Raw genomic sequence first — 27,141 nt, forward strand, 5'->3', positions numbered from 1 at the left:
CATCATAACAAAATTCCTTTATTTTGATATAAATATAACTGCTGAATTTTAAACAAGTAACAACAGCTAGTGATATAGATGTACATAGACAAATACAGGTAAACTATATAGTTTTCAAAATAGTGAAGCATACTTTGTGATACATACTCTTCCTTTTTTTTTAATCACAAAATATATGTATTTCTCAGATCTGAAATGAAATAATATGACCAGGAAGATACAATTACCTTGTGCCAGAGAAACACTTTTACAAGTAGTTTGACTTACATACACTGACTTCAGTAACATTATACAAGTAAACCATTTGAACTGGCTTGTTTTATTAGCATGAAGCTACGAGACACTGGTTGAATTCCACAAACACTTTAGAAACTTGACAACTACAGCCTAGCCAGTCCTTGACAGAATGTGTCGTAGCAGGAACACGTGGGCCACAGTTGTTAATCACTAACGAGGCACAAAAGCTTTCCTGCCCTTATGGAAATCCAACAGAGTGAATCTGAGAGCTCTGATCTCCTATTGTTCCTCTAAAGGTCCAATATATTCTAAATACATTTATGTGCACATTAAAAAAAAAAGGAGAGAGAGGAGGAGGAAGATAAGAGTAGATTGAAGAGAGTGCTTTTTTTTTTTCTTTATATTTGATAGGGCAGATGAGGGAAATTGAGCAGGCAAGAGAAAGAGAAATGGAGAAGAAAAAAGAAACACCTACAGCACAGTACTGTTTCAACACTTTTGAAGTTTTCTCTTTGCAGGTGGGGATAAGGGGCTTTAACTCAGGTCTCTGCACATGGTTCAACCACCACCCGGCTCTAGAGTGCTTTTTTTTTTTTTTTGCCGGTAAAATATTTTTTTTGCTAGTAAAATATTCCATTCAGTTTCTGACTTCCACCTTCACGTGTTCATCTCTCAGATAATGCAGAATGTGTCTTGGTTGGCTTTTGCTACAAAGGGAAAGGAAAGCTTTTCTTCAGAACCTTAAGAGAAACATCAGTCTGCATAAACCATCTTTTTCAATTTGGAAAAGTCAGTTAGCGCTCTTAGGGGAGTGAAGTGCTGAGTAGGAATGCTCTCTGTCCCTTCTTTTCCCAAGATGACTTCAGAGACGGGGTTACAGTATGTCTGTCACTCCACCTCAAGGCGAGGGACTGGCTTCTTGGAGGATGAGCTTCCGTTATCCGAAGGGCGGTAGGACAGCGTGCTCATCTTTGTTGACAGGGTTGAGTGGGACTTGGCCTTTGGGGGCATGTATTTTAGAAGCTGGAGGAAATACTTTTTAAATTTCTTCCCCAGGAAACCATAGAAAATGGGGTTGAGGCAGTTATTAAAATAAGCAATGCAGATGGTGATGGGCATGGCTGTGTCGACAATGTCTGCGATTCTGCAGTCGTGGATGATGCCCAGCTGAATCAGGACATCCAGAAACGTGAAGATCTGGTGGGGGACCCAGGAAAAGAAGAAGAAAAGCACAATGGCCATAATAATCTTGAAGATATCATCATTTCTTGGCTTGTTCTTCTGAATCTCGTAAGCTTTCTTCAGGGCCTTCCAGATGAGGGTGTAACTTGTCAGGATGATGAGAAACGGAAACAAGAAGCCCAGGATATTCTTGGTTAGGCCCAGCCCGATGGGGAGGGTTGAGTTTTGGGATTCATAATGGAAAGCGCACACTGTGATGTTGGTGTTCTCAATGAAAAATACATTGCGGTGGATGATGGTTGGCAAGCTGGCCAGTCCAGCCAGCAGCCAAATGACGATGCAGGTGAGTTTGGCCACCAGCATGGTGCGCCGAAGGCGGGACTTCATGGGGTGGACAATCGCCAGGTAGCGATCGATGCTCAGACAGGTGAGGAGAAACACACTGGCGTACAGGTTGAAACTGACGCTGCCGGAAGCAATCTTACACAGGTAATTACCAAAAGGCCAGCGGTATCCCATGGCGGTGTAGACTGCCCAGAGTGGCAAAGTCAGCAGGAAGCATAAGTCGGCCAGGGCTAAATTCAAAAGAAAGACACTCGCCACAGTTTTCAGTTTCATGTAAAAGTAGATGACAATCACCACCAAGCTGTTTCCAAAAATCCCCACTACAAAGATGATACTGTATAGTGTGGGGATCATGATGAATATGTAGTTGTGTCTGCCGGCTTTGGGACAGTCATCCTGAATTCTTTTGATGCCATCATCGGTGGAGGCGTTGAGCATCATTTTGATCACCTGGGGGGGGGGGGGATTTGTGTCAGACACTGTGGCAAATGCACCTGGAAAAAAATAAAAAGAAGTAAATGCCGTGCTAAAACTTCTAAATTTGATGTTCCCAACAACAGAGGAGTGGTTAAAAAAGTTATGGGGTATATGTACATAGTGGAATACTACTCAGCTGTTAAGAAGGATGAAGTCACTGTCTTCACCTCATCCTGGATAGAGTTTGAAGGAAGCATGCTAAGTGAGATAAACCAGAATGAGAAGGATGCATATGGGATGATCTCACTCATGAACAGAATTTAAGACACAAGAATAGAATGGGGAAACAGAAAGTAAAACTAGGGACAAGTTTGGTGCATTACACTAAAGGGAAGGAAGGAAGGAAGGAAGGAAGGAAGGAAGGAAGGAAGGGGTGGGGGTACTTTGGGGCCCTAGTGTATGATGAGAGAAAAAGACCTAAATTGGGGAGGGTGAGAGTATTTTGCAGACGCCTACTATTTGGAACAAGAAATTTACCCATGTGTTAACATGTATTATAAACCATTAGCCCCCTAATCAAATGGTAAATGAAGAAGTATATGAATAATTAACTTGTGGCTGTGAATAGCTTTATTTCTCAGTTGTAATTACAGTAACTCAGTGTTTGTCTTGGGGGGAAATTAGATAATATATTCTAAATAAAAACTAAACTGATCAAGTTCAAGACTACATATTTAAATGTACTTTTTAAGAGTATAACATAGTGCTTTCTAAGACATGATAAACATCCCCTCTCATGGAAAAAATAGAAGTAATGTCCTATGTAGGCAAACTTATCCAGGTTCTCTTATTTATTTCTATTTTTATTTCATTAGATTTTTATTGAGGAAATATTTTGAGACTTTTTTCAGGGTTTATAATTTCATATCTCCCCCCCCTTATTTGATAGAACAGAGAAAGGTTAAAAAAGAAGAGGGAGGTTATACCCTATGGTTTTGTTAATGTCTCTTTTTTAAAAGAAAGAAGGAAAGAAAGAAAGAGAAAGAAGAAAAAAGAAAAAAAAAGAGAGGGAGATGAAGATGGGAAGAGAAAGAGATATACCTGTAGCACTGCTTCCCTGTGAAGCTCTCCCTCTCTACGAGTGAAGACTTGGGGGGCTTGAACTCAGTTCCTTTTGCATGGTAATGTGTGTGGCCAACTAGGTATTCTGTCACCTGGCTCAGGGGTACAATTTCATATCTTCCCCAAAATGTGTGTCAATACATCCCGCCCTCCACCAAAGTGCTATATCCTTTTCCTCTTACAGCCCTGGAAGCCTCCCACATGACCCCACTCTTCTTCCCCTCGAGTAAACCTTGGATCTGCAGTTATAGAGCAAGATTTTGTTATAGCGTCACTTTATCTGTTCCATTCTTTTCCTTATATCTTTCCTTTTCTCTCTTAATGATCTCTGGGAATTCATCACTCTGGGCCGACTTTCTCTCTCTCTCTCTCTCTCTCTCTCACACACACACACACACACACACACACACACACACACACACACACACACACAGAAAGAGAGTAGCACTAAAGTTTCCTTTAGTGCCATGGGGTCTTGCTTGAACCTGGGTTGCACACATGGTAAAGTGGTACACTATCCAGATGCAAATGCAAAACTGATGACAGAACAATCAAAATCTCCGAAAACACTACTCAATCTAATTAGTTGTTTAGAAAGACTCCGGTTTCTCCCTGAGGTCAACAGGGCTAAGTAATTTATCTTTAACTTCAGAGGAGTTAACACATCTGCTATATTTCCTAATAAACTAATTTTCATATTTCTATTATTAATTTAATATTGGTTTGCAAAATTACAAAATGATAGGGGTACAATTCCACACCATTCCCACTATCAGAGTTCTGTGTCCCTATCCACTCCATTGGAAACTGCAGTGATTCTCCCAAGATCACAGTTATAGGTTGACTATTATTTCTGTAACTGACTGTCTGTCTGTCTGTCTATATTTTTGCCCACTTTTTTCTATGGTCCTGCCTTTTATTCTCTTCTAATTGACACCTACACACATTAGTCCTTCTGAGTTTCCTTCCCTTTTCCTTTTTCTGTCTCTGGGTCCTAATAGAATTGGAGTTCTGTGCCCTCTGGTCATCTTCCCCTAACATTTGCCTTCCTCCAGGAAGATGGACCAAAAAATTTTTTTGAGGGGTGCAGAGGTGGGAGTTCTGGATTCTATAATTGTTTCTCTGCAGGACATGGGGGTTGGCAGGTGGATCTATACCTCCAGCCTGTTTTTTTTTTTTTTAATTTACTTATTCCCTTTTTGTTGCCCTTGTTGTTTTGTTGTTGTAATTATTATTGTTGTTATTGATGTCATTGTTGGATAGGACAGAGAGAAATGGAGAGAGGAGGGGAAGACAGAGAGGGGAGAGAGAAAGATAGACACCTGCAGACCTGCTTCACCACCTGTGAAGCAACTCCCCTGTAGGTGGGGAGCCAGGGGCTCAAACCGGGATCCTTAAGTTGGTCCTTGTGTTTTGCACCATGTGTGCTTAATCCGCTTCGCTACCACCCAACTCCCTGTCTCCAGCCTGTTTCTATCTTACCCTAGTGGTGTAAGGCTCTGGAGAGGTGATAACCACCTATTATATAACTTTATTTCTTTATATTTATTTATTTTTGACCCCAGGCTTCTTGCTGGTGCTTGATGCCTACACTATGAGTCCACTGTTCCTGGTGGCCATTTTTTCCATTTTATTTGGATAGGACACAGAGAAATTGAGAAGGGAGGAGAAGATAAGAGAGGGAGAGTGAAAGGTAGATACTTGCAAACCTGCTTCACCGCTTGTGAAGTGACCCCCCCCCCCCCCCCGCAGGTGTAGAGCCTACGGCTCTAATTGGGATCCTTGTGCTTCACACTATGTGCACTTAATCCAGTGCACTACAGCCTGACCCCTGCTATTCTTTAACTTTAAAGTCAGCCTAGTGAAGAAGTCTGAAACTCTTATCTTTTGTGCCTCACAAGCATTTCTGGATTGTGATTATCAATAAGAGATATATTTTGTAAGGCACAAGCAAGCAATTCTTCAAATATAAGGTGCCTCAGGATGGGGGCTGGGTGCACCTGGCTAAGTGCACATGTTATAATGCACAAGCGACTGGGTTGAAGACCCCAGCCATCGCCTTCAGGAGAAAGCTTTGTAAGTGGTGAAGCAGTGTTGCAGGTGTCTCTTTTTCTCCCCTTCTGTCTTCCGCTCCCCTCTCAATTTCTGTATTTAGCAAATAAATAAATATTTTTAAAAGATGTCTTCGGGAGAGGGATTGTCAGGGTTAAGTGCACAAGGTGTGAAGCAAGGACTAGTGTAAGGATCCCAGTTCAGGTCCCCAGCTCCCCACCTGCAGGGAGGTCACTTCACAAGCAGTGAAGCAGGTCTGCAGGTGTCTTTCTCTCTTCCTCTGTCTTCCATTCCTCTCTCCATTTCTCTCTGTCCTATCCAATAACAATGACATCAATAACAATAATAACAACCACAACAATGTGAAAGCAACAAGGGCAACAAAAGGGAAAAGTAAAAGATGCCTCAGGAATAAACCCCACAAAGTCTTCTGCCATTAATTTGATCACTTTTACTGAAACAGCAAAACTGCTTTCGTATGTACTATAGAAAATGAACGTACCCTGTAAAAGTTCGTCAGGAAGTTGAAGTAGCGGTGAGGTGAGGGTACCACCCCCATATGTGGCACTAGCCAGCTCTGAAGTCAGGGTCAGCAATGGGCACAGGCTAGGAAAACCGGGACACACAGAAGCACTGGATAAAGATTTCATTATGGCATCTACAGATGAAGATGAGTCAAACAGTGCTGGCCAGTCAAAGGCATCCACTGAAGAGCACAGATCCTGCTACAAAGTGGTGCTGACAGGACAAGACTGTAAGAACACCACTCAGTTCTGACTTGAGATAGTGCTGGGAATTGAACTTAGGTTGTGTGGTACCTCAGGCATGAAAGTCTTTTTGCAAAAGACTTTACTATCTCCCTTTTCCTGAAAAGGACTCTTAAATTGCCTTTCTGCCTCTTCCAAGTAGGCAATTATTCTTCCCACCCACACCCACATTTTTGACTGTGTGTCCTCAATGCCTGCTTCTTGTATAATCCAAAGACCTTTCCTCTCTCTCTTTTCTTTCTCTCTCTTCCTCTCTCTCTCTCTCTCTCTCTCTCTCTGTCTTTCATTCATAGGGGCATTGGCTTCTACAGTCATTATCTATCATCCCCCAAGATCCTTTCCTTAGTGGAGCCTTCCTGACTTTTCTGGACAGCCCCTGGCTGTTCCATTATATGAGCTGCTCTGGTGCCTCGGGCAGATTTGGAGGCTGTGTGATGCCTGTAAACTTGTCTTTTCATGGGTTTCTTTATCAGGTGTTTAAGAGTGGGGCCCATCCCAGTAGGCAGAGGACAACAATTTCAAAGACACTAGCTCTAGGCTTTCAGGGAGGTCTGTCCTATTTCTTCCTCACCCCGAAGGATTTCCCTAGACTTGTGCTCCTCCCCCCTCCCCTAGGTTCATTTTATTATAGTTTCTGAAATGACAACTTAGATATATACATTCATTTAGGCACACAAATATTCTCTATTAAAAATTAAATGTTTCATCAAAGCTTCATGGGTTAGCAGTCACTTCTGCCTTAATGTAGGTTGATTTGCTTATTTGTTCTTCTAAATCCAGCTGACATTAGTTGGATTTTTGCCTAGGGGAAAAAAAAACTGGAAATGTCAAGGTTAAAGAATCTCAAAGATTTAAAGGAATCTGGATGAGCTCCATAGCTGAAAACTGGATCAGAGGTAAAAAATATTTGCTTCAGTTTGGGAACAAGGACGCTGAAAGATAGGAGAGGATAAACTTGATGCATTGGGAGTCCTTGGTACCTAAGAGAAGGCAAGACATTCTTCTTTCCTCTCATGACCCCACTATGAAGGGCCTACAGATCATCTTTTTTCCATAATGTCTGTGTCTAGAGCTCATAGAATTGTATCAACTTATCTGGAACCATCATTTGTAATAGAATCTCTTTGGGGGAAAAGTTTGCATTTGAAAGGACTCACTCATGAACATAGTTAAGAACTTCATCTTCGGAGAGTTGGGCAGTAGTGTTCAGTGCATATGGCCTGAAGCTCAAGGACCCACATAAGGATCCTGGTTCGAGCCCCTGCTCCCCACCTGCAGGGGAATCGCTTCATAAGCAGTGAAACAGGTCTGCTGTGTCTGTCTTTCTCTCTCCCTTTCTGTCTTCCCCTCCTCTCTCCATTTCTCTCTGTCCTAACAATGATGATGACATCAATAACAACAATAATAACTACAACAATAAAACAACAAGAGCAACAAAAGAGAATAAATAAATAAATAACTTCTTCATGGTAAGCTGAGGTCAGGTGCTCTTTCTGTTCACATGGATCTACTGGATTGCTCTGAATAGCTAGGGGAGCAGTCCTGGACTTTTTTTTTTTAGTGAGATATTTATTGTTTTAGTGAGCAGATCATTTGAAAAACTTTAGATATAGCACTAAATATACTAGTTAGAAGAGCATCTGACATAAATGTTTATGTCAGGAATGTACAAGAATTTCCCATCTGCTAAAGAAACACATTTTCTGGTCCTTGAGAGGGAAGGGAAGAGCAGAAGACTGTGTGCTAATGGGCAGGTAACCTGTCACCCCCTAGTGATTGACCACCTACTCTGTGCTGGGGTCTGGGAGGCAAAATAAATGGAGCCATAGCCTCTTCCTCCACTGTGACATTTAAGTCCAGTCAGGGGAATAAGAGCCTTAAAGATAGAATTAGCTTCACTGTGTTGAATACCAAAGGCATATAGGATGGCCTGTTTGCCACTGGCCCACACAGAATGGTGGTGAGGGCTGCTTCCTGGAGAAGGTAGCACTTTCACTTTGGGTTAAGCACACATCACAGGAAGCACAGGGACCCGCACAAGGAACCATATAAGGATCTGGGTACGAATGAACCCAGGTTCCCCACCTGCGGGTGGTGGTGGGGGGAGTCGCATCACAGTGGTGAAGCAAATTGCAGGTGTTTAGCATTCTCTTTCCCTCTTTATCTTCCCCCTTCTTTCTCAACTTCTCTCTGTCCTATCCTATAAAATCAAAGGAAGAACAAAACGAAACAAAACAAAACCTTCAGAAGCAGTGAATTCGTAGTGCAGGCACCAACTGCCAATGATAACCCTGGAGGGGGTAGAGGGAGGTATGGAGGGGGAGAAGTGGGTAGAACTTAAAAATAAGCAGTTGGCTAGTCCATGTGGAGTAGAGATTCTTGACTCCCCCCCGGGACTCCCCCCACCCCCCTTGAACTTTCTTCTTGCTAATGTTCACCTTGTCATCTATAGGAAATAGCTCTTGTAAATTTATAGATGTTGCTCAACCATCTGGAAGAGGGCGTGGGGTTTGAATGTGCTCAGGATATGAGATAGCCTGTGTGTGTGTGTGTGTGTGTGTGTGTGTTGGGGGTGTGGGCCGTAGCACAGCAGGTTAAGCAGTTAATCACACTTAGGACTATACACAAGGATCTGCCTAAGGACCAGGGAACACTTCACAAGCAGTGAAGCAGGTCTGCAGGTCTCTCTCTTGTCTATCCCTCCTCCATCTTCCCCTCCCCTCTCAATTTCTCTGTCCTGACAAATAAAACAGGAGGGGGATAAAAATGGTCAACAGGAGCAGTGGATTCGTAGTGCCAGCACTGATCCTTAGGCATAACCCTGGAGGGAGAGAAAGACTGGGTCGACACATAAGAAACAGTATCCTCTCATCTGCAGTGTTAACACAAGCTGTCCTAGAGGAACTCAGTTGTCTATAAAGAGGGGTAAACGGAAGTCTTACAGTCTTAGAGTTGGACTGACCATACATGACTGGGATAGACTGGGGTTCTCTTCTTTTTGAAGCTGAAAGTTCGCTGTTTTGGTGAGGAGCTGAAGGAGAGATGGAACTTCTAGGAAAAGCTACCTGGGGGCCCCAGAGAAAATGCTTCTTTCCCTAGCAGCTCTGTTTTTTGTCTCCAGGGTTATTACTGGGGCTCTATGCCTGCACTATGAATCCACTGATCCTGGCAGTCATCTTTTTCCCATTGTTTTTAGGACTATTTTAGGATGGAGAGAAATTGAGAGAGGAGGGGAAAACAGAGAGGGGGAGAGAAAGACAATTGCAGACTTGCTTCACAGCTTGTGAGGTGACCCCCCCTGCAGGTGGGGAGCTGGGGTATCAAACCAGGATCCTTGTGCTTTGCACTATGTGCACTTAACCTACCGTGCTACTGCCCACCCCACCCTGCAGCAGGGTTCTTAGATGGGACGATAATCATAAAATCAGAGTCACCTGCCCCGTATTTTGATTCTCCCCCTAGCTTGTTTCCCAGCTTCTGTGGCTTGTGTGTATTCCATACACTGTTACTCCTTGGGGACGATGTAGTCTGGAGTGAATGCACATGCAGTGGAATCTTCCTTTGCCACTGACTAATTGATGTGGCTCTGGCTAAGTCTGCCCATTTCTCTGAATCTGAGCCTCAGTTTCTTCATTTGTAAGACATGGGAACAGTGGCAGTGATCCTAACTACATCTGGCTGCTATAGGAATTAAAGGAGATAGTGGCAAACGCTAGAAGAAGAAGAAAGGAGATAGTGTTACTTATAAAGCTTTTGATTTTTTTTTTTATCATTTTTATTTTAATGCAAGATGAGTCCTAACACAGCCATCAAACACACACAACCCCCCCCAAAAAGGGAGAGAGATTAAAAAAAGAAATTATTAGTGGTAAGATCTTTCTCTTGCCATTGAAAGGCAAAACACTAAGTGGCTGGTCTTCATAGCCTGAGTAAATACTAGCCATAAGCAGCTGAATAAATTTGCCATGAGTCAGGTGGGAATTTTCAGTTTGCTAATGGCCCCAGATGCTCTTTGTCCCTGCTGGTTTTTGTAGCCATGGCCTTGTAATCATTGATTACCTTCTTGGTCCTTCAAAACAAGCCCAAGAAAGATTTCCTTTCCTTTTATTTTTTTAAACTAAGATATTTCCCAAGACTTTTGATTAGAATATTAATACTGTCTTAAGCTTTTAGGCATGTCCCCCCCACACCCAGAACCAATCTAATTAAATTGTTCATTATGAACTCCTTTTTTTTCTGTAATGAGTTAGCAATATAAAGGAAGAAAATACTCCATAGTTTCCTATGGTAATAGAGAACTAAAAGACCAAGTAATTATATTTTAACATAATCTTTTATCGGAACATCTTTATCGGATATCAAGAAGAGTGGGCCAGTGATTGTGAGTCATTTGCTTGTCATACTGGACGACTCAACAAAGCATCCTGTTTCAAAAGTAATTTTCTTTATCTCTCCCTTGAAGCCAGAGTTGAGCCCTGCTCTGGTGTTTCTCTCTGTGTCTTTGTCTGCATCTCTCTCAAAAACAAAAATAAATAAATAAATAAAATTAAAAAAATAAATCCAGTTTCAGCTTCCTTCAGAATATGACTAGAGTTCTAGACTTCCAGCCTTGACTTTTATCTTAGTTGTATTTCTAGTGTTGGCTCTCCTCTGGCCCATGGACTCTCAATTTTTATTTAGAAATGTGATGGCGACCAGGCGTTGGTGTACCTAGTTAGGTGCACACATCACAGTGCACAAGGACCTGTGTGTTCAAGTCCCCAGTCCTCCTTTCCTCTCAGTTTCTCTCTGTCTTTTCTCTTCTCTGTTTCTCTTCAACATTAAATCAATTAAAAAATGATTAAAAGCAATTAAAAAAGAAATACAGAAGCTTAAAAAAGAAATATGATATAGTATGTCATGTGTTTAGACAAAGAAGGAGAGTTCCCATGGCTGCTTAGACCAGTGGTTACTGTTCTACACATTACTTGGAGATAATTGCTCTATTGCTAGAATCCACTACATTTTGGCTTATTGTCTTGTCCTTCTTCGTTTTCCTCCCAGCCTTGTTATGCCCTTAGATGAAGCATCTATCCCTTTTGTTTGGCTCTTTTCTCCACTCAAATAATTCTGGCTTCCAAGAAAGAGGGAGCTTGCTAGAGAACCTGGCACCATGGGAAAGTGCTGGGCACTGCATTCAAGTCAGGTGTCCATGAGAAAGCAAGTCATTCTCTTGGTCAGCAACTGAACTCTTCTGACTTAAATCCTCTTCTGTAGAGCTGCTTTTGTTGACTTCTGCAATTCCTGGATCCTTCTCTTAAATATAAAACAAATTTTATTCAAGCAATACTAGTGGAATACTGGATATTCGATCTCTTCATATTTAATAAATAGCTGTGTGATATGTCTAAGTGGTAAACAGTGGCTTCTGACCCTCTTTCTAGGTCAGTATCATCTGTGGTCTGCCTTCACAAGAAAACTGTGTAAGCTGCTTTATTCTTGCTGGATAGATCAACTGTAACCAGCTGGGTGATAGTAATTAAATGTTTTGTCTTGTCCAAATATCTCTCCCTTTTGCACCATTCCAAAAATAACTGGGAACCTAAAAAAAACTGAGCTTTATCAAAAGGTATTCAGGTATTCCTTCTGGATATATATGTAACTAAACTGCTAACTCCACATTTCGGCTTCTGGTATATTACTCAATTCTTTGATATCTAAAAATGTAATAGTCATAATCTGGAATTTCTCTTGCTCTTCTCTAGAAGCTACTTGTCATAAATTACACAACCCTGTTGTGATAAATATCCCAAGTCCTGACCCCCCCCAGCCCAAAATTCCCTTCATTCCTTCAATTACTCCTACTCTTCTCTATCCAAAGCTTTTGGTTATTTTCAATTGCCTGATTAAAAAAAAAAAGTGAAACAGATAGAGGTAGAAGATATGTGATATGTATAATTGCATGCTCAAAAAGCTTGCTTTGCCATGTTTGCATGATAAAATATTCATATTCTGTTAACATAGAGGGCCATGGAAGGCTTTCTTAGAATGAAATATGTATATAAACAAATCCCTGTTCTCTGAAACTCCCAAGTTCTTTCAACTTAGGAAGTTACAGAATTTCCCCAGGGGAATCATAATCACATTTCAAAGGTGCAGTATCTTGGCTGTCAAGGGAAAGGAAATGCCATTTTGAATAATATGGCTCTTGGAGACTGGTCACAAATCTTTTTCAATAGTTGAAGAAAAATGGTACTGATGTGGGCATCTCAGTTGCCATCTTTATCCAACATGTGAGCACCATCCAAGATTTCACTGTGCAGAATCTTTACATTTGCTTCTTTGAGACTTTGAATCGGCACTCAAAGCTGCTTACCTCATTTTAAATTCCTCTTTAAGGGATCTGAGGAAAGTTAGGGTGGGAAAGGAAGTGCTAATTAATTTATTCCCTCAAGAAATTATGATAATATTGTAGAATTTATATGAACTCTGGGTTTTATGTTGGTGGCGATTCATTGCAGATTAAGGTTTTTAACATTATGCAGATCTCATGACTATAATTTTTCAGTGAAGCTAGAAGTGTTAAATATTTAGTCTATTGTACATGTTTCTCCATATTTCCAATGTCCTGATGGCAGGAGGAATAATCACTGAATGACGGTTTACAAATAGTTGGTCCTGTCCGTAGGTTTAATTTCAGTTGTCTGAAAGTGACCTTGAACCAATCAGTTTCTCAACTTATGTATATATCCTCAAGGAGTTGACACACAGAGAAATCTGAAGTGCTGAAATATGTAAATATTTCTGAAGACAAAGGTTGTTGCAGAATGACCCTGGTACGTCACTAAACCAGTCACCTTTTTATTGATAGATATTAATGATACAATGATTTAATAATATTAAAAAACTAAACCCATTAAAAGTAAAATGACCTCTAACGTTTACAGTAGAGGAGTACAGAAGCTGCATAAACACACCTAAGATTATGTCCTTCCTCCCACCCTCAGGTCTTTTAAGATCAACATCTACTCAAAGAACTGTATTTGGGTAGTGATTGTGACTCAGTGGTAAGGATTTCAAAGTTATGGTTTTGAGTTGTGTCTAGATTAACTAACTGGTGTTGCTCCAGTGACTGTGAACCTATCTGCCTTCCCCTGTACTATTCATTGGCAATATGATGTAAAATTGTGATTGTGCTTCAAAAAAAATTTTTTTTAAAGCATGTCTACTCTCTCTCCTCCCTCTCTATCTCCCCCTCCTCTCTCAATTTCTCTTTGTCCTATCCAATAAACATGCAAAAAAAAAAAAAATGGCTGCCAGGAGCAGTGGATTTGTAGTGCCAGCATGGAGCCTCAGCAATAGCCCTAGAGGCAAAGAAGAAAGGGAAGGGAAGGGAAGAGGAGGAGGGAGGGGTGGGGAGGGCTAGGGAGGGGAGGATAAAAAGCATAGCTGAGTGGATGACTTAGCTCTGTAGTGCAGGACTTGCATGTCTTGAGGTCCTGGGTTCTATACCAACACACCATCTCTCTCTCTCTGTTCTCTTTATTTACTTATTGGATAGAGAGAGCCAGAAATCAAGAGGGGAGGGAAGGGGTGATAGAGAGTGAGAGAGAGACCTACAGCAAGGCTTCACCGCACATAAAACTTTCCCCCTGCAGGTGGAGACTGGGGGCTCAAGCCCAGGTCCTTTCACATTGTAACATGTGCGCTCAGCCAGGTGCACCACCACCCGGCCCCTCACCACCACCCAACCCACTCTCTCTCACTGAATAAGTAAAATAAATGTTAAAAAATAATCAAAGCATGCACTGCAGTTATGAAGTGCATAACATCATCAACCGGGCAGGGAAGATAGCATAATGGTGATGTGAAAAGATTTATGCCTCAGGTTATGCCTGAGGCTCTGAGGCTACAGGTTCAATTCCCTGTACCAATAAAAGCCAGAGCTGACTAGTGCTCTGGTAGAAAAACAAAAACAAAAACAAAAACAAAAACTTTATCACCCCTTGAAAGGAGTCTGAAATGGAATTGTACGGATTATTTATAAAAACACAATAAGCCAGTTCCCAGGTTCTTTGTAGGGAACACACCACTTAATTTAAAACTTAGCAGATAGTTCCTATGATGCAGTTGGTCCAGAGAGAGGCAGAGAATAGGTCAGAATATTCTAAAAGAAGCTCAAGGTAATTGATATATTGTTTACTATAACACTTTGAAGTATTGTATTAGTCAATGCTTTGAAGAGCAGAGTCATTGTGTCCTAAGAAAATGAATTCTGTAAGGGTAATATTTATTTGACTGTATGATATGGTTACACTTGGTTTTGCATACTCTATACTGTTCTTTTTATTACATGAAAACAATCTAAAAACTGAGAGAAAGCAGGAAGGCTGTCAGAGAAGCCCTGTGCCTGAGGCCTGCCACAAAGCCAAACTTTACTAACCAGCCCAACCATTGCAGGCTGGTAGTTCAAACTCTGCCAGTGGGAGAGTTCTACTTCTCCCCTTCAAGACTATAAATACTCAAATGGGAATATCAACATTTGCTCACACCTGGTTCATCATTTGTTAAAGATAAAAAGTAAGGTCTTTGGGAAACACAAAAGTACTTTGAAAATGTAATCTTGCATTTTATGATGCAAGACAGGGGGGTTGTTCCTCTGGACCCTCCCTTTTTTTTTTTTTTTTTTTTCCCCCCGAAAACACACACAGAGAGAAAATAGCACTGGAGCTTCCTCTGTTATCATAGCACCTCTTTATGTGGTGCCTGGGTTGGAATCTGGGCCATCAGTATGGCAGTGCAGGCAGCCTACCTATTGAGCTATCTCTTCTACTGCAAATAAGATGAATTTAATAAGAAGAAACTTGGGAGTGCCAAAGATTAATGGAATTTTTCATTCAGAAATTCAATAGTTTTTTCATTACTGTAACCTATTGCTCCTATTTCAAGAACTGTAATAAGGAATTTGATTAATGCTGAAAAACAGGTAAAGCAGTCGATTATTGCCTAGCTTTTACATATAATACTTGTGGCAGCAAATGTTTGAGAAAGGGCCTCAGGCTACATCTGATCGACCTGTAGGTTTTCTTCTGTTCCCTGGGGATTGGAATCCTTTGTAGTTCATGAGTTTGGTTTTTTTTTTTTAAATATATATATATATATATATATATATATATATATATATATACAAAGTATACTGCTAAATTTAATTACCTCTTTAAAAGCCACAATTAGGAAAATGCAAATAGTCAGAAGAAGACTCATTTTCATTTCTTTTGAGTGTCATGACACTCGAAAGAAATATATTGCCTCTGTATTTCCCCTTTCTCAATGTCTTTCTTTCTCTATCCAATAAGATAGAAAGAAGGAAGGAAGGAAGGAAGGGAGAGAGGGAGGAAGGAAGGAAGGAAGGAAGGAAGGAAGGAAGGAAGGAAGGTCCTTGTTCAGATCCCTCACAGCCCTGGAGGTGCTTTGGTACTGTGGTATCTCTTTTCTCCTAAAAAAAAAAAAAAGCTGGCTCGGAGCAGTGAAGTCCTGGGGATAACAAAAATCCAGACAGAAGCCAAACATGAACAAACAAAGAAAAATAAATAAAAACCAAAAACCTGTTCAATCCCTTTTACAATGTTGTTGGCAGTGGCTATGAAATAGCTGACTTGATAATGTGCTACTTTGCCATGAGTATGACCTGGGCCCCACAGCTTTGAAAGAAGGTTCTGTGCTGTGGTCTCTTTCGCTCTTTCTTTTCTGTCTTTTTCTTAAAAAAAAAAAAAAAAAAAAAAAGTCATGAACCTAAAGGCTGGAATAGTGCAGATGAAGAGTTGTGGGGGTGGGGGGGCCCCTCCGTTTTGTAGATAGTTAGTAGGCCTATTTTAGTTATATTCCAAAGGGGCCGTGACTATACTAGTTTTTTTTTTTTTTTTTTCCCTGAATCTGACATCTGATATGCAGGTGGATCCAAGTTATTGTCTAGGGGAGATGATGTCATGGCTGGAAAAAGGACCAGAAAGCTGGATCAAGGAAGAGAGTAGCTCCCAAATATGGGAATAAATATATATATATATATATATATATAAATATTATTGACTGTAAACCTCATCAATTTGATCTGATCTGGGGCCCATATTCAGCTTAGGAGCCTGTGTGACCTCTGCATCCTTGCAGATCTGAGCTCACATTCTGGGGAGAGGAGGGGATATGGAGTTCTGATGGTGGGAATTGTGTGGACTTGTACCCCCCCATCCTTTGGTTTTGTCAATGTTTCCTTTTTATAAATAAAAAATAAAATAATTTAAAAAGTAATACAACAGCATTGTTGGGAAGATGAAATAGTAAAGTTTTGCATCTTGAAGATGCTGTGAATTCCTGTAACGGAGTTTGGGGCAGCTGTGTTAAAATCACACTATAGCGGGGAACAATTACAGAAGCCAGACCTTCCACCCTCTGCAACCCACAGTGACCCTGGGTCCATGCTCCCAGAGGGATAGAGAATGGGAAAGCTATGGGGGAGGGGGTGGGATATGGAGATTGGGTGGTGGGAATTGTGTGGAGTTGTACCCCTCCTACCCTATGGTTTTGTTAATTAATCCTTTCTTAAATAAAAGAAAAAAAAATCACACTATAGTGTAAAGGGCCATCTCCCTGCCTCCCCCACCACCACAACCCCATGCCTGTCTCCAGTGCAGGCAAGAGGAACTAAGAAATCATATGTGATGTTGGAATTAGAAGCTGAAGTACCTGGAAGATGGAAAGGCGCCGAGAGAGAAACTGAGAGCATAATTGAGAAGCTGCCCAGAGTGGAGTTTTGCCACTGCAATCATTCTTCCAAATCCCAACTGAATTTTAAAATATAAATTATAATGCTCCTGCCTCTCTGACTGTAAGGAAAAGTCAAGACTCTGCTATCTGTTATTATTTGTTGCTCCACTCATTTTTTTCTGGGGCTACTTGTGCTTTTCTTCCCTTCCTTCCTTCCTTCCTTCCTTCCTTCCTTCCTTCCTTCCTTCCTTCCTTCCTTTTTTTTATAAATTATCTTTATTTATTTATTGGATAGAGACAGCCAGAAATTGAGCGGAAGGGGGAAGTAGTGCATGAGAAAGACAGAGAGACACCTGCAGCCCTGCTTCACCGCTCGCAAAGCTTTCTCCCTGCAGGTGGGGACTGGGGGCTTGAACCTTGGTCCTTGTGCATTGTAACATGTGCATTCAACCAGGTGCGCCACCAGCTGGCTCCCTACTTGTGCTTTCTAATTAAATAAATAGCCTGGGCTAAGAGACATACATAGGTGCTGGGCCCCTGGCAGGTAAACAACACTCTGCCAACTGAAAGATAGAACGAGGCGTCGGCAACTGCAGCTTCCTGTGGAAACTTCATTAGCAATAAATGAGTTGCCAGATGTCCCACACTGGACCTGAAATTTAAAAATGTATTTCTGATATTTGGGTGTCCTCTGAGCGTTGGGGGGAGGGGCGGAGGGAAGCCTTTTCCAGAGAGCTGAATAAGCTAACACACCACTGTTGGCTCTCATTGCTTATTTCTCCTCTGTGTGTCAGAATAGGATGAATATTTTGGTTGGGAAAGTGGACATAGATTATTTCTGTATCCAAAGGTGCAGAATGCTCTTATAATAGCATTCCTTGAGGACAGGAGGGATTTTTTTCTTTTTTAACACCTGAAGCTCCTGCTCCACTCATTACTCATGCTCCATCCTGCAGGTGGGGACTGGGGGCTTGAAATTAGGTCCTTGCACAGGGTAACTCTTCATGGACGCACCGCTTTCTGGCCTTTTTTTTTTTTTTTTTTTTTTGACTGAGGATGAGACACAGTGAGAGATAGAGAGGGAGGGAGAGATGGTAAAAAAAGCAACACCTGCAGCACTGCTCCACTGATCATGAAGCTCCTGCCTTCTCCCCACAAATGGGGACTGGGAACTTGAACCCCAGTCCTCGCACATGATACTGTGCATGCATTCATCCAGCCCCAAAGGAGATTCTTAAACATTCAGCACCACACTGGGGTCGCCATCTTCTGATGTAGCCCTGACAAGTTTTCTTCTTCTCTCTTCAGTTTCCTCAAGGGCTGTGTACCTTTATTACCAACAACAAAACTGCTCAAGTTGGTGCCTGCCAATCTCCTGAGCTTGCTGGGGGAAAAACAAAAACAAAAAAACACCTTATTAGCCCCTCCACCCCCCCATGGTATTAAAAGTCTCCTGGGATCTGGTAGCAGAGCACAGGGTTAAGTGGGTTAAGTACACATAGCAGGAAACTCAAGGATCCTGGTTTGAGCCCCCCGACTCCCCACCTGCAAGGGGTCACTTTACAAGCTGTGAAGCAAGTCTATGGGTGTCTATCTTTCTTTTTCCTTCTCTATCTTCCCCTCCCCTCTCAATTTCTCTCTATCCTACCAAAACAAAGTCTCCTATTTTTTTTTTTACAGTATATCAGTGATGCTTGCTCTCAACATGTCTTAAAACTGTTGATGTTATTTTTTCAGGATATTTGCATGTGTATCATATTTAGTACAGATTTGGAGATTACTGTTTTTTTTACTTTGCTATCATAGCAGTGACCCTGTTATCACATTATATTTAAACATGATTATTTATGATTGAACGGTATGTCAGCATTGTACTTATATGACTGGCCATGCCCTTTCTGTTGGACATGCTAGGTTTTTACTTTTTTTTTTCTATTTCCTTTTTGTTGCCCGGTTGTTTTATCCTTGTTGTGGTTATTATTATTGTTATTGTTATTGATGTTGTTGTTGGGAAAGAGAGAGAAATTTAAAGAGGAGAGGAAGACAGAGAGGGGAAGAGAAAGACACCTTCAGACCCCCCCTGCAGGTGGGGAGCCCAGGGCTTGAACGGAGATCCTTACATCAGTTCTTGCGCTTTGTGCCATGTGCGCTTAACCCGCTGCGCTATGGCCTGACCCCCAGGTCAACTATTTTGCAATAAGCTGAGGTTACTCTGTTCATATTCACAGCACTACAAGCCCCCAGTCTATTCCCAAGCAACTGGAGCAAGGGAGGGAAACTTGCAGTAGGAAATGTGACAGTAGAATTTCTCTTGATCCAAAAAAGCTCCTAATGATACGCCAGGACAATATATATGGCATGCGTTGGACTTTCTAAACAGATGCTTTTGGCTGAAGAAGACTCATCTTCCTTTGAAGTTTCAAAATCTCCACTGTGGCCTGGTTCTAGCTGAAGATCATGACCGTTTAAACCGGCCCCGCCCCTGCCTCCCCTTCTTCCTAATTAATTTTGTTCTTATCTCTTGTGAGATAGGTAAAGCTTATCAATCAAATTAAGAGGGTGAAAGTAAATGATCATTTTCAAGCTGCCTCTTGGAGACCTATTTACATAGTATTCTTTACGCATAGGACCTCCCCCTGCCCAACACTTAAACATTTACTTCCGGGCCATTAATTACTCATCATAAGAGGCTGCAGGTGCAGGAGCCATTGCCCTTTGACCTTCACTTAAAGGACAAACATCCTTGAAGTGATTAGCTTCAGTTTAATCTTTTGAGCCTCATCATTTTTATCACAAAGTGACATATTCATGTTTAAGTAAGATAGCCTGATGTACAGTTGTTTTATTCTCTGCTATTTCTGCTCCTATCTGGTTCACAATGAAGCTTTTCAGTAGTGACTTAATATTAGCAATAGTAACTTTGTTGATTTATGATTCTTTGAATGTGTGCTTTGTGCCAAATGTGGTGCTAATCTGACAGAATTGTGCCCTCCATCCCAAATCCATAGCTTGAACTCTAATCCCCCATGGGACTGTCCATGAAGATGATACCTTTCAAGAGGCAGTGAAGGTTGATCATGGTTATAAATCTTGCACCCTGATCTAATAGGATTGATGTTCACCTAATAAATGGAAGAGACACTAAGACCATGCTTGGGGGGGGGGGGAAGCCTTGTGAGGTTATGTTGAGAAGGTGCTGTCTGCAAGGCAGGAAGAGAAGTCTCACCAGAAATGAACTGTGATGGCACTTGGGTCTTGAGCATCCAACCTTAGATCTGTAAGATAATATATTTTTGTTGCTTTGGGCACTTAGTGGTATTTTGTCATGGTATCCCTGACAAGTGAATACAATGCTTTTGAGGGAAGATTAAGATTCTTCTAGAGAGAATATCTTTACATTTTGGCCAAATTTTCCCTCTCTCTCTCTCTCTCTCTCTCTCTCTTTCTTGCCACTGGGGTTATTGTTGGGGCTCATGCCTATACAATTAATCCACTACTCCCAGAAGCCATTTTTCCTTTTTGTAAAAAAAATTATTTATTTTTTGTTTGATAGTACAGATAGAAATTGAGAGGGGAGGGGACAATAGGCACACAGAAAGAAGGAGAGATTAGATACCTGCAGTATCTGCTTCACTGCTTGGCTTGTGAATCTTCTCCCCTTCATGTGGGGAGCGGCTTTCACACATGGTAATGTGTGCACTGAACTGGGTGTGCCATTGCCCAGCCCCCTCTTTATTGTTTTTTGCAAGGTCATCTCTTCATCCTCTAAATCAACACTTCTTTATCAGAGGGAAACCTAACCTTACAGGGAAATTGCCAAATTGCTTCATGTATCATAGTCATACATGTTGCTAGGATACTGGTTCAAGCCCCCTGTCCCCACCTGAAGGGCAGGGCGGGGGAGCTTCACAAGTGGGTGGTAAAGCAGTGCTGCAAGTTTCTCTCTTCTCCTCTCCCTATTTCCCTAATCTCTTTCAATTTCTCTAGGTCTCTATCCAAAATAAATAAATAAATAAATAAATAAATAAATAAATAAATAAAGTAAACATATGCAATCATATACTCCTAGGAAAACTATAGATCCTTCTAAAGATAAAATCCTGTCAGATAACTCTCAATAGTCCAAGGTCATGGTGAACACTTTGGAGGAGCTCTGAACCCTCCAGTTGACTGACTCTCTGTTGTGCCACTTCCTTCTAGAAATTACCCTAAGTGTTGTCCAGAACTCTGGGGCTTATGCACAGCTATACCGGAAGAGAGAATTAGAGGCCTTCTGGGAACTTAATGGCTGCTGCTTCAACTTCAGTGTTGTCTTTGGACAGAGGAAGCTGCTGTCAAGCCTAGAAGTCAGACCAACCCTGCCCTCTGGTGGCATCACCACCTCTGCCAGGAACCTGACTGAGGCCAAAGAGTCAATCTAAACTGACTTAGTATTATTTGAACGCAAATTCAACTTTGAATTTCCTCTTTTCGCTGTGTAGAGAAACATGCTGAATGAAACTTGTCATCCAGACTCTCATTAGAATTAAAGCAATTAGAGGAAAGTGAGAAGTGAAAAGGATAAACATGCCTAGTTACAAAGGACAATCTCTGGAAGGTTGGCAACTCAAGAGTGTCAATTACTTGATTTGAGTCTCTATTACTTCTCTCCCCTCCCCAGTTTCTTTCCTGGATCAGAAAGGAATGAGTAACTGTTTTTCTAGCTAAAGAAGACCATTCTGGAATTTCTAAAAGATGCATATTACTAGAGTTCTTTGACAAACGTTTTGTTTCTTTGGTCCCATGGTATTTTCCCTGACAATTCTTTACAGATGAATTCGGGGGGGAGGGGGGAATCACCATTGTGTCTACAATATCATCCAAAATCTGAGCAAATGATGATTTCTTTTCTCATCCTAACAGCATTCTCTGTGTGTGTGTGTAATTTTTTTTTTTTTTTTTGCTAAGGAAATACCACTGTACATTTTTCTCATCACAGAGTGTAGTCTCTCTGCATACTGTTGCCAGATAATTAGCACTTGAGCAGGGCATTTGAAGTCATGGTAGATGACTACATGGGAAATAAACAAGGTCATTTGCAAAGATTTTGAATTGAGAACATTAGAGATATCAAAAGATGAAAGCAGGGCCAAGGTGATAGCACAGTACATTGGTGCAGAAGACTTAACGTGCTTGGGGGTTCGATCCAGGTTCAATTCCTAGCACCACTATGTGTCAAAACTGAGCAGTAATCTATTCATTCATTCTCATTCTCTCTCTCTCTCTCTCTCTCTCTCTTATTCTACTACTCTCTGTCTTAAGAATAAATAATAATTTCAAAAAAGATTCAGGCAGCCTTTCCAGGGTAGTTAGCGAAGAACAGAAATAAAGAAAAAAAGATAAAAAAACCTCAAAGTACAAAAGTAGGCAATCAGGGGCCAGGCAGTGGCACACTTAGTTAAGCACTCATATTGCAGTGTGCAAGGACTCAGGTTCAAGCCCCTGGTCCCCACCTGCAGGGACAAAGCTTCATGAGAGGTGAAGCAGGGCTGTAGGTATCTCTCTCTCTCCCTCCCTCTCTATCTAACTCCCTCTCAATTTCTTTCTGTATCTATCCAATAATGAATAGATAAAAGTATTTTTAAAAAGTAGATAATCAGATGGGAACATTAATTAGTAGAAAGATAAAGTGAATACTAGTACTGATCTTAATATATAATACCAAAAGCAGTGAGTAAGAAAGAAATATACTTTAAGAAACTAAAGTAGAAATCAGTTGATTGCAGGATTTAGTAGGAGAATCAAAGATTGAGAACCCTTAGAACAGATACTAGTGGAGAACTTGGTTATAGGACTGGGAGCTGGGGGTGGGGGTATAAGACTTTTTCTTTGCCTCTATATAAACTAAGATTCTTTTCAAGCAAACCACTGAACCCTTATTGCACTCTGATCTGACAAATAAGAATAAGATAAAGCCTCTACATTGTCCTTGGAAAGATGTTGCCAGATTATATTTTTAAAAATATGTATTTATCAAAAGATATAGACTATCTACTTAGTATGAGTTGACACAATAAAAACAAGCCTGATAACATGGCTAAAGTACAAAGCTGGCTTATATATCAAGAGGTGTATGCTCAGCATTTAGACTCTTAGAAGGGAACATTACTGCTATCTGAGTCTATTGGCTCATAGGAAATAAACAAAGCATGAGCTCTGTGGTCACAGAGGCCAGCTAAAATCCTGGCTCTGTCTCCGACTAGGCAGAGCAATTGGCTAGTTGACTCATCCCCTTTGACTTAATTCTGCTTATCTTTAAAACGGGATAGAAACTAACTCTATTCACTTAAGATGGGGGGTTAAGTAAAACGTGGGGAGATTCAAAATTGCATAAATTCAACAAGAAATATTGTGATTGAATCTTTACCTATGTTCACATATCCCCACACAAATACTAAATAAACTACCCCATAAAATCCTACTCTCTATGTGCTAAAAGTGGTCAAGAAACACGTCAGAATGATGCTAGAACCCCGACACTCCAATCTGTGGAGTTCCAGTATGGAGGCTGTCAATATAATCCAATCTGTTGTTCATCTCAGAAAACAACCCAAAGACCTATTTGTTAGGAGAAGTGAAACTATGAATGTACAAAGTACAGATGAAGGACTACGAATGGGAGACAACATAGAGCATAATGGTTATGCAAAGAGTCTCATTCTTGAGGGTCTGAATCCCAAGTTCAATCCTCCATACCACCATAGGTCAGAACTGAGCAGAGCTCTTCTAAAAAAAAAAAAAAAGAAAAATTACTAAAATCTAGATCACTCTACTACTACCTTAAATTGGTCATAAAAATATTACACTATACACCTATGTTTGAGGAATCATACCTCAAGTGATTAACCGGTAATAGTTTCCTTAAAAATGTAGGATTCAGAGAAAGAAACTTTTTTTTGCCCCTAGTTCCCCTAGCATTCATATCTCTCTTGAATTATCCATCTCAATACATTGTAATTGCTACTCTTTATGATTTCATGAGACTCACTTGCTAATAATTATGCAACACTATATTGTTTCTGGTAATAACGTTTTTGGTATTACTTTATCCCCATATAAAATCATAGAAAAGCAAATTAGGCTAAATATTTTTGTGCTTTGAATAGAGCAAGCAGATTTGTGAAGTTCATTAGAACTTTTTGTGAAAACAGCACAATATGCTAATATTTTTTGGATGCCTTTACATAACCAGGTTCCATCTCAGAGAAAAGATGTTTAGAAATCAGTCTATAGCAGTAGCCATGGTTGTACTATATCAGTGATCAGTTTAAAGCCATTCTCTAGATAAATTTCATAGCTTATATTATGATGATGAATGAAGATTTTTCTCTTTATAGAAAGTCACTGGGCAGCTAAGGCCTTTAATTTAGATTTGAAAAGTTGGTTTATCTCAATGTGGAAACGGAAGTCAAAAATTTCTGCTACAGAAGGAAGTGTATGGGTGATTTTTTTTGTTTTTCTTCAGAGAAATACAGATATATAGGTATAGAGGTCCTTTATCCCTTTAAACATGCACTGTTATGTTTAAAAGGGTGTTTCCGGTGTGAGGTTATGCAGGTAGAGTCTGTTTTACTCTATAATGGAGTCAAACTGTTATTCTCTATTGTGTTTTGCCTTTATTGAAATGACTTGAATCAGAAATTCACAATATTTTATTGCTGGAATTGTCCATAGTAATTACCTGCTCCAGGGTTCACGGACACAAAGACAGGGCAAGAGAGATGGGAGCATAGGTCCGGGGGTGATGAGAGTGAGGAGAAGTTACTTCAGTTTTTCCATCTCTGCTAGATGCACAAATGTCTCTTGGGCGAGTTAGGTTAATAGTGGGGAGAAAGAGTCCGCCCTTGTATCACTAGTTACAGCCACTTGTTATTGTATGAGACACAGGCTGGCATTTTTGAGATACACTAGGTATTTCTAATTTTATGTGAGGTAACCTGCTTTGAAATATTTTCAGTGGATGCAAAGGGGGGAAAATCCCATAAAGATGCTAAACAGACCTCTCCTGCACTTCTGACCTGGTTTAAGGGCTTCTAGCATATATACACTTAGGAGGACTCTAGCTCTCTAAACTTTTCTGGTCAAGTTAACTGATCTCTCTGTTTTGCAAGACCAATAGTTTGATTCTAATGTGAATATGCTGAATTCCATAAAAGGACAAGAGGTATGTTTGCCTTAATTATTTTCTTAGCTGGGTAAAGAGTTTCTGATTTTATAGAGTGGGTCTTGGTTAGGAAGGGTAGAAAGCTGTGGAAGGGGGCCAGGTGGTAGCGCACCTGGTTAAGCACACACATTCCAGTGTGCAATGACCCGGGTTCAAGCCCCTGGTCCCCACCTGCAGAGGGAAAGCTTCATAAGTGTTGAAGCAGGGCTGCAGGTGTCTCTCTGTCGCTCTCCCATTCTATCTCTTCCTCCCCTTTTAATTTCTCTCAGATTGTATCCAATAATCAATAAAATATTTGAAAAAATATTTTAAACAAAGAAAACTGTAGGAGTACTGACTTCTTTTTTTAAAAAATATTTTATTTTATTTATTTATTCCCTTTTGTTGCCCTTGTTGTTTTATTGTTGTAGTTATTATTGTTGTTGTCGTCGTTGTTGGATAGGACAGAGAGAAATGCAGACACCTGCAGACGTGCTTCACTGCCTGTGAAGCGACTCCCCTGCAGGTGGGGAGCTGGGGTTCAAACCGGGATCCTTATGCCGGTCCTTGTGCTTTGCGCCACCTGCGCTTAACCCGCTGTGCTACAGCCCGACTCCCAGGAGTACTGACTTCTGTTTTCATTTCATGTTAGGCAGAGAAATAAAGGTGCATTTCCTTGCACCAAACTAGAGAGTTTCCAGGATGATACAGGAAATAGAGGTGGAGCATGGAGGTCTGAGCACGTGGGCTGAGAGCTCAGCAGGTACCCTGCTGAGGAAAGCTGGTGGCTGCTTTACTGAGGAGTCCTTATGATGGAGCAGAATGGTGTCAGTTCATGGGAGGTTAGGGATTCTGTTCCGTGATCCAGAAGCAAGCCAGGGCAGATGGAACTGAAATGAGAACAGCTTAGGAATTCCTGTCTTTAGCTTCTAAGCCCCCTGCTCCTCCCACTACCCCTCTTTTTTGTTTTGTCATTGTTTCTGGGGCTTCATGGAGCTGGGTTGAGTTTTTCAGATAGAACAAGAGAGACAGAGAAAGAGAAGCAAAGACCTCACAGCACCAAAGCTTCCCCCAAGTACCACAAGGGCTGAGTTCGAAGTTGGGTCCCATGCATGACTACACAGGTACACTCCCAGGTAAGCCATCTTGCCAGCCCACAAAGACCCCCTTCTTAAAGCAAGCATTCACTGGGGCATTATGGTACTAATGGGACATTTTAGACTGTTGGAATCGAACCCCAGATCTAAGGAAGAAATTATGTCTGTTTTTAAAGTTGTTCTTTTAAGGTGAGTTACTTCAGTAACTCCATCTCGGCGAGATGTACACATGTCTGGGTTTGAATTTTGATCCTAATCTGTGTGTGCTATTTGATTTTGGAAGAACCACTGAGTAAAACTTGTAAAATGTGGACAGTAATAGAGCACACCCTTAAGCAAGGCAGGGCTTAGGAGCACCGATATCTGTGGAGTCAACAATCAATATGTAACTTTTGTTTTCTATTCTGTTTTTTTAATTTTTACGAGAACACTACTCAGCTCTGGCTTAAGGTGGTGTGGGGGAGATGTATAACTTGTGACTGTCCCCAAACTTTACTGAAAGCTTTATTAGTAAGACGCATAACTTACATATAATTTGTACAAGTTTTAGGTGTCAAATTCTTTTTATTAGGTAAGAAAGGCAGAAATTGAGAGAGGGTAGGGAGATAGATAGATAGAGTGAGAGAGAGAGACCTGCATACCTGTTTCACCGCTCATGTGGTGGACCCCTGGCAGGTGGGGAGCAGAGGGAGCTCAAATCCAGGTCCTTGCACTTGGTAATATGGGCACTTAACCAGGCGCAGCACCACCCGTCCCACTATTGCATTCTTACAATGAAGGAGATTAGAGAAAAGATGTTAAGGCCATTACAAGGAAAAGGAAACACATTCACAGTGCTATATGCCATACATTTACAAGTGTCTGTTGCAAGAAAATTCACATATAAGTGGACCCAAGTTTTTTAAAAGTCAATGATTAAAGATAGGGAGGATATGTTATAGTCTATGAATCCAGCAAAAAAGTGCCCATATACTGACAATAAACTTTGCAAATGGGATCTACA

The 27,141-nt window shown here is 41.0% G+C and overlaps 1 protein-coding gene across 3 annotated transcripts in view; it reads right to left on the reverse strand.

Annotated features, from left to right (window-relative positions):
* AGTR1 (angiotensin II receptor type 1) overlaps positions 1 to 27,141 on the reverse strand; it is a 60,313-nt gene continuing 33,172 nt past the window's right edge. The window contains exons 1-2 of one of the 3 annotated variants that reach the window (XM_016185985.2): positions 8,208 to 8,322; positions 1 to 2,258 (exon numbers count right to left, since the gene is read on the reverse strand). In XM_016185985.2, coding sequence (XP_016041471.2) covers positions 1,126 to 2,258; positions 8,208 to 8,235 — 1,161 coding nt within the window. In that variant the 5' untranslated portion in view covers positions 8,236 to 8,322 and the 3' untranslated portion in view covers positions 1 to 1,125. Of the gene's footprint in view, positions 2,259 to 8,207; positions 8,323 to 24,532; positions 25,385 to 25,655; positions 25,932 to 27,141 lie in introns of those variants that run through there. The other 2 variants (XR_009551542.1, XM_007518067.3) reach the window with 2 other exon arrangements.

Source organism: Erinaceus europaeus, chromosome 9 (genome assembly GCF_950295315.1).
Source record: "Erinaceus europaeus chromosome 9, mEriEur2.1, whole genome shotgun sequence".
Classification (NCBI taxonomy): domain Eukaryota; kingdom Metazoa; phylum Chordata; class Mammalia; order Eulipotyphla; family Erinaceidae; genus Erinaceus; species Erinaceus europaeus.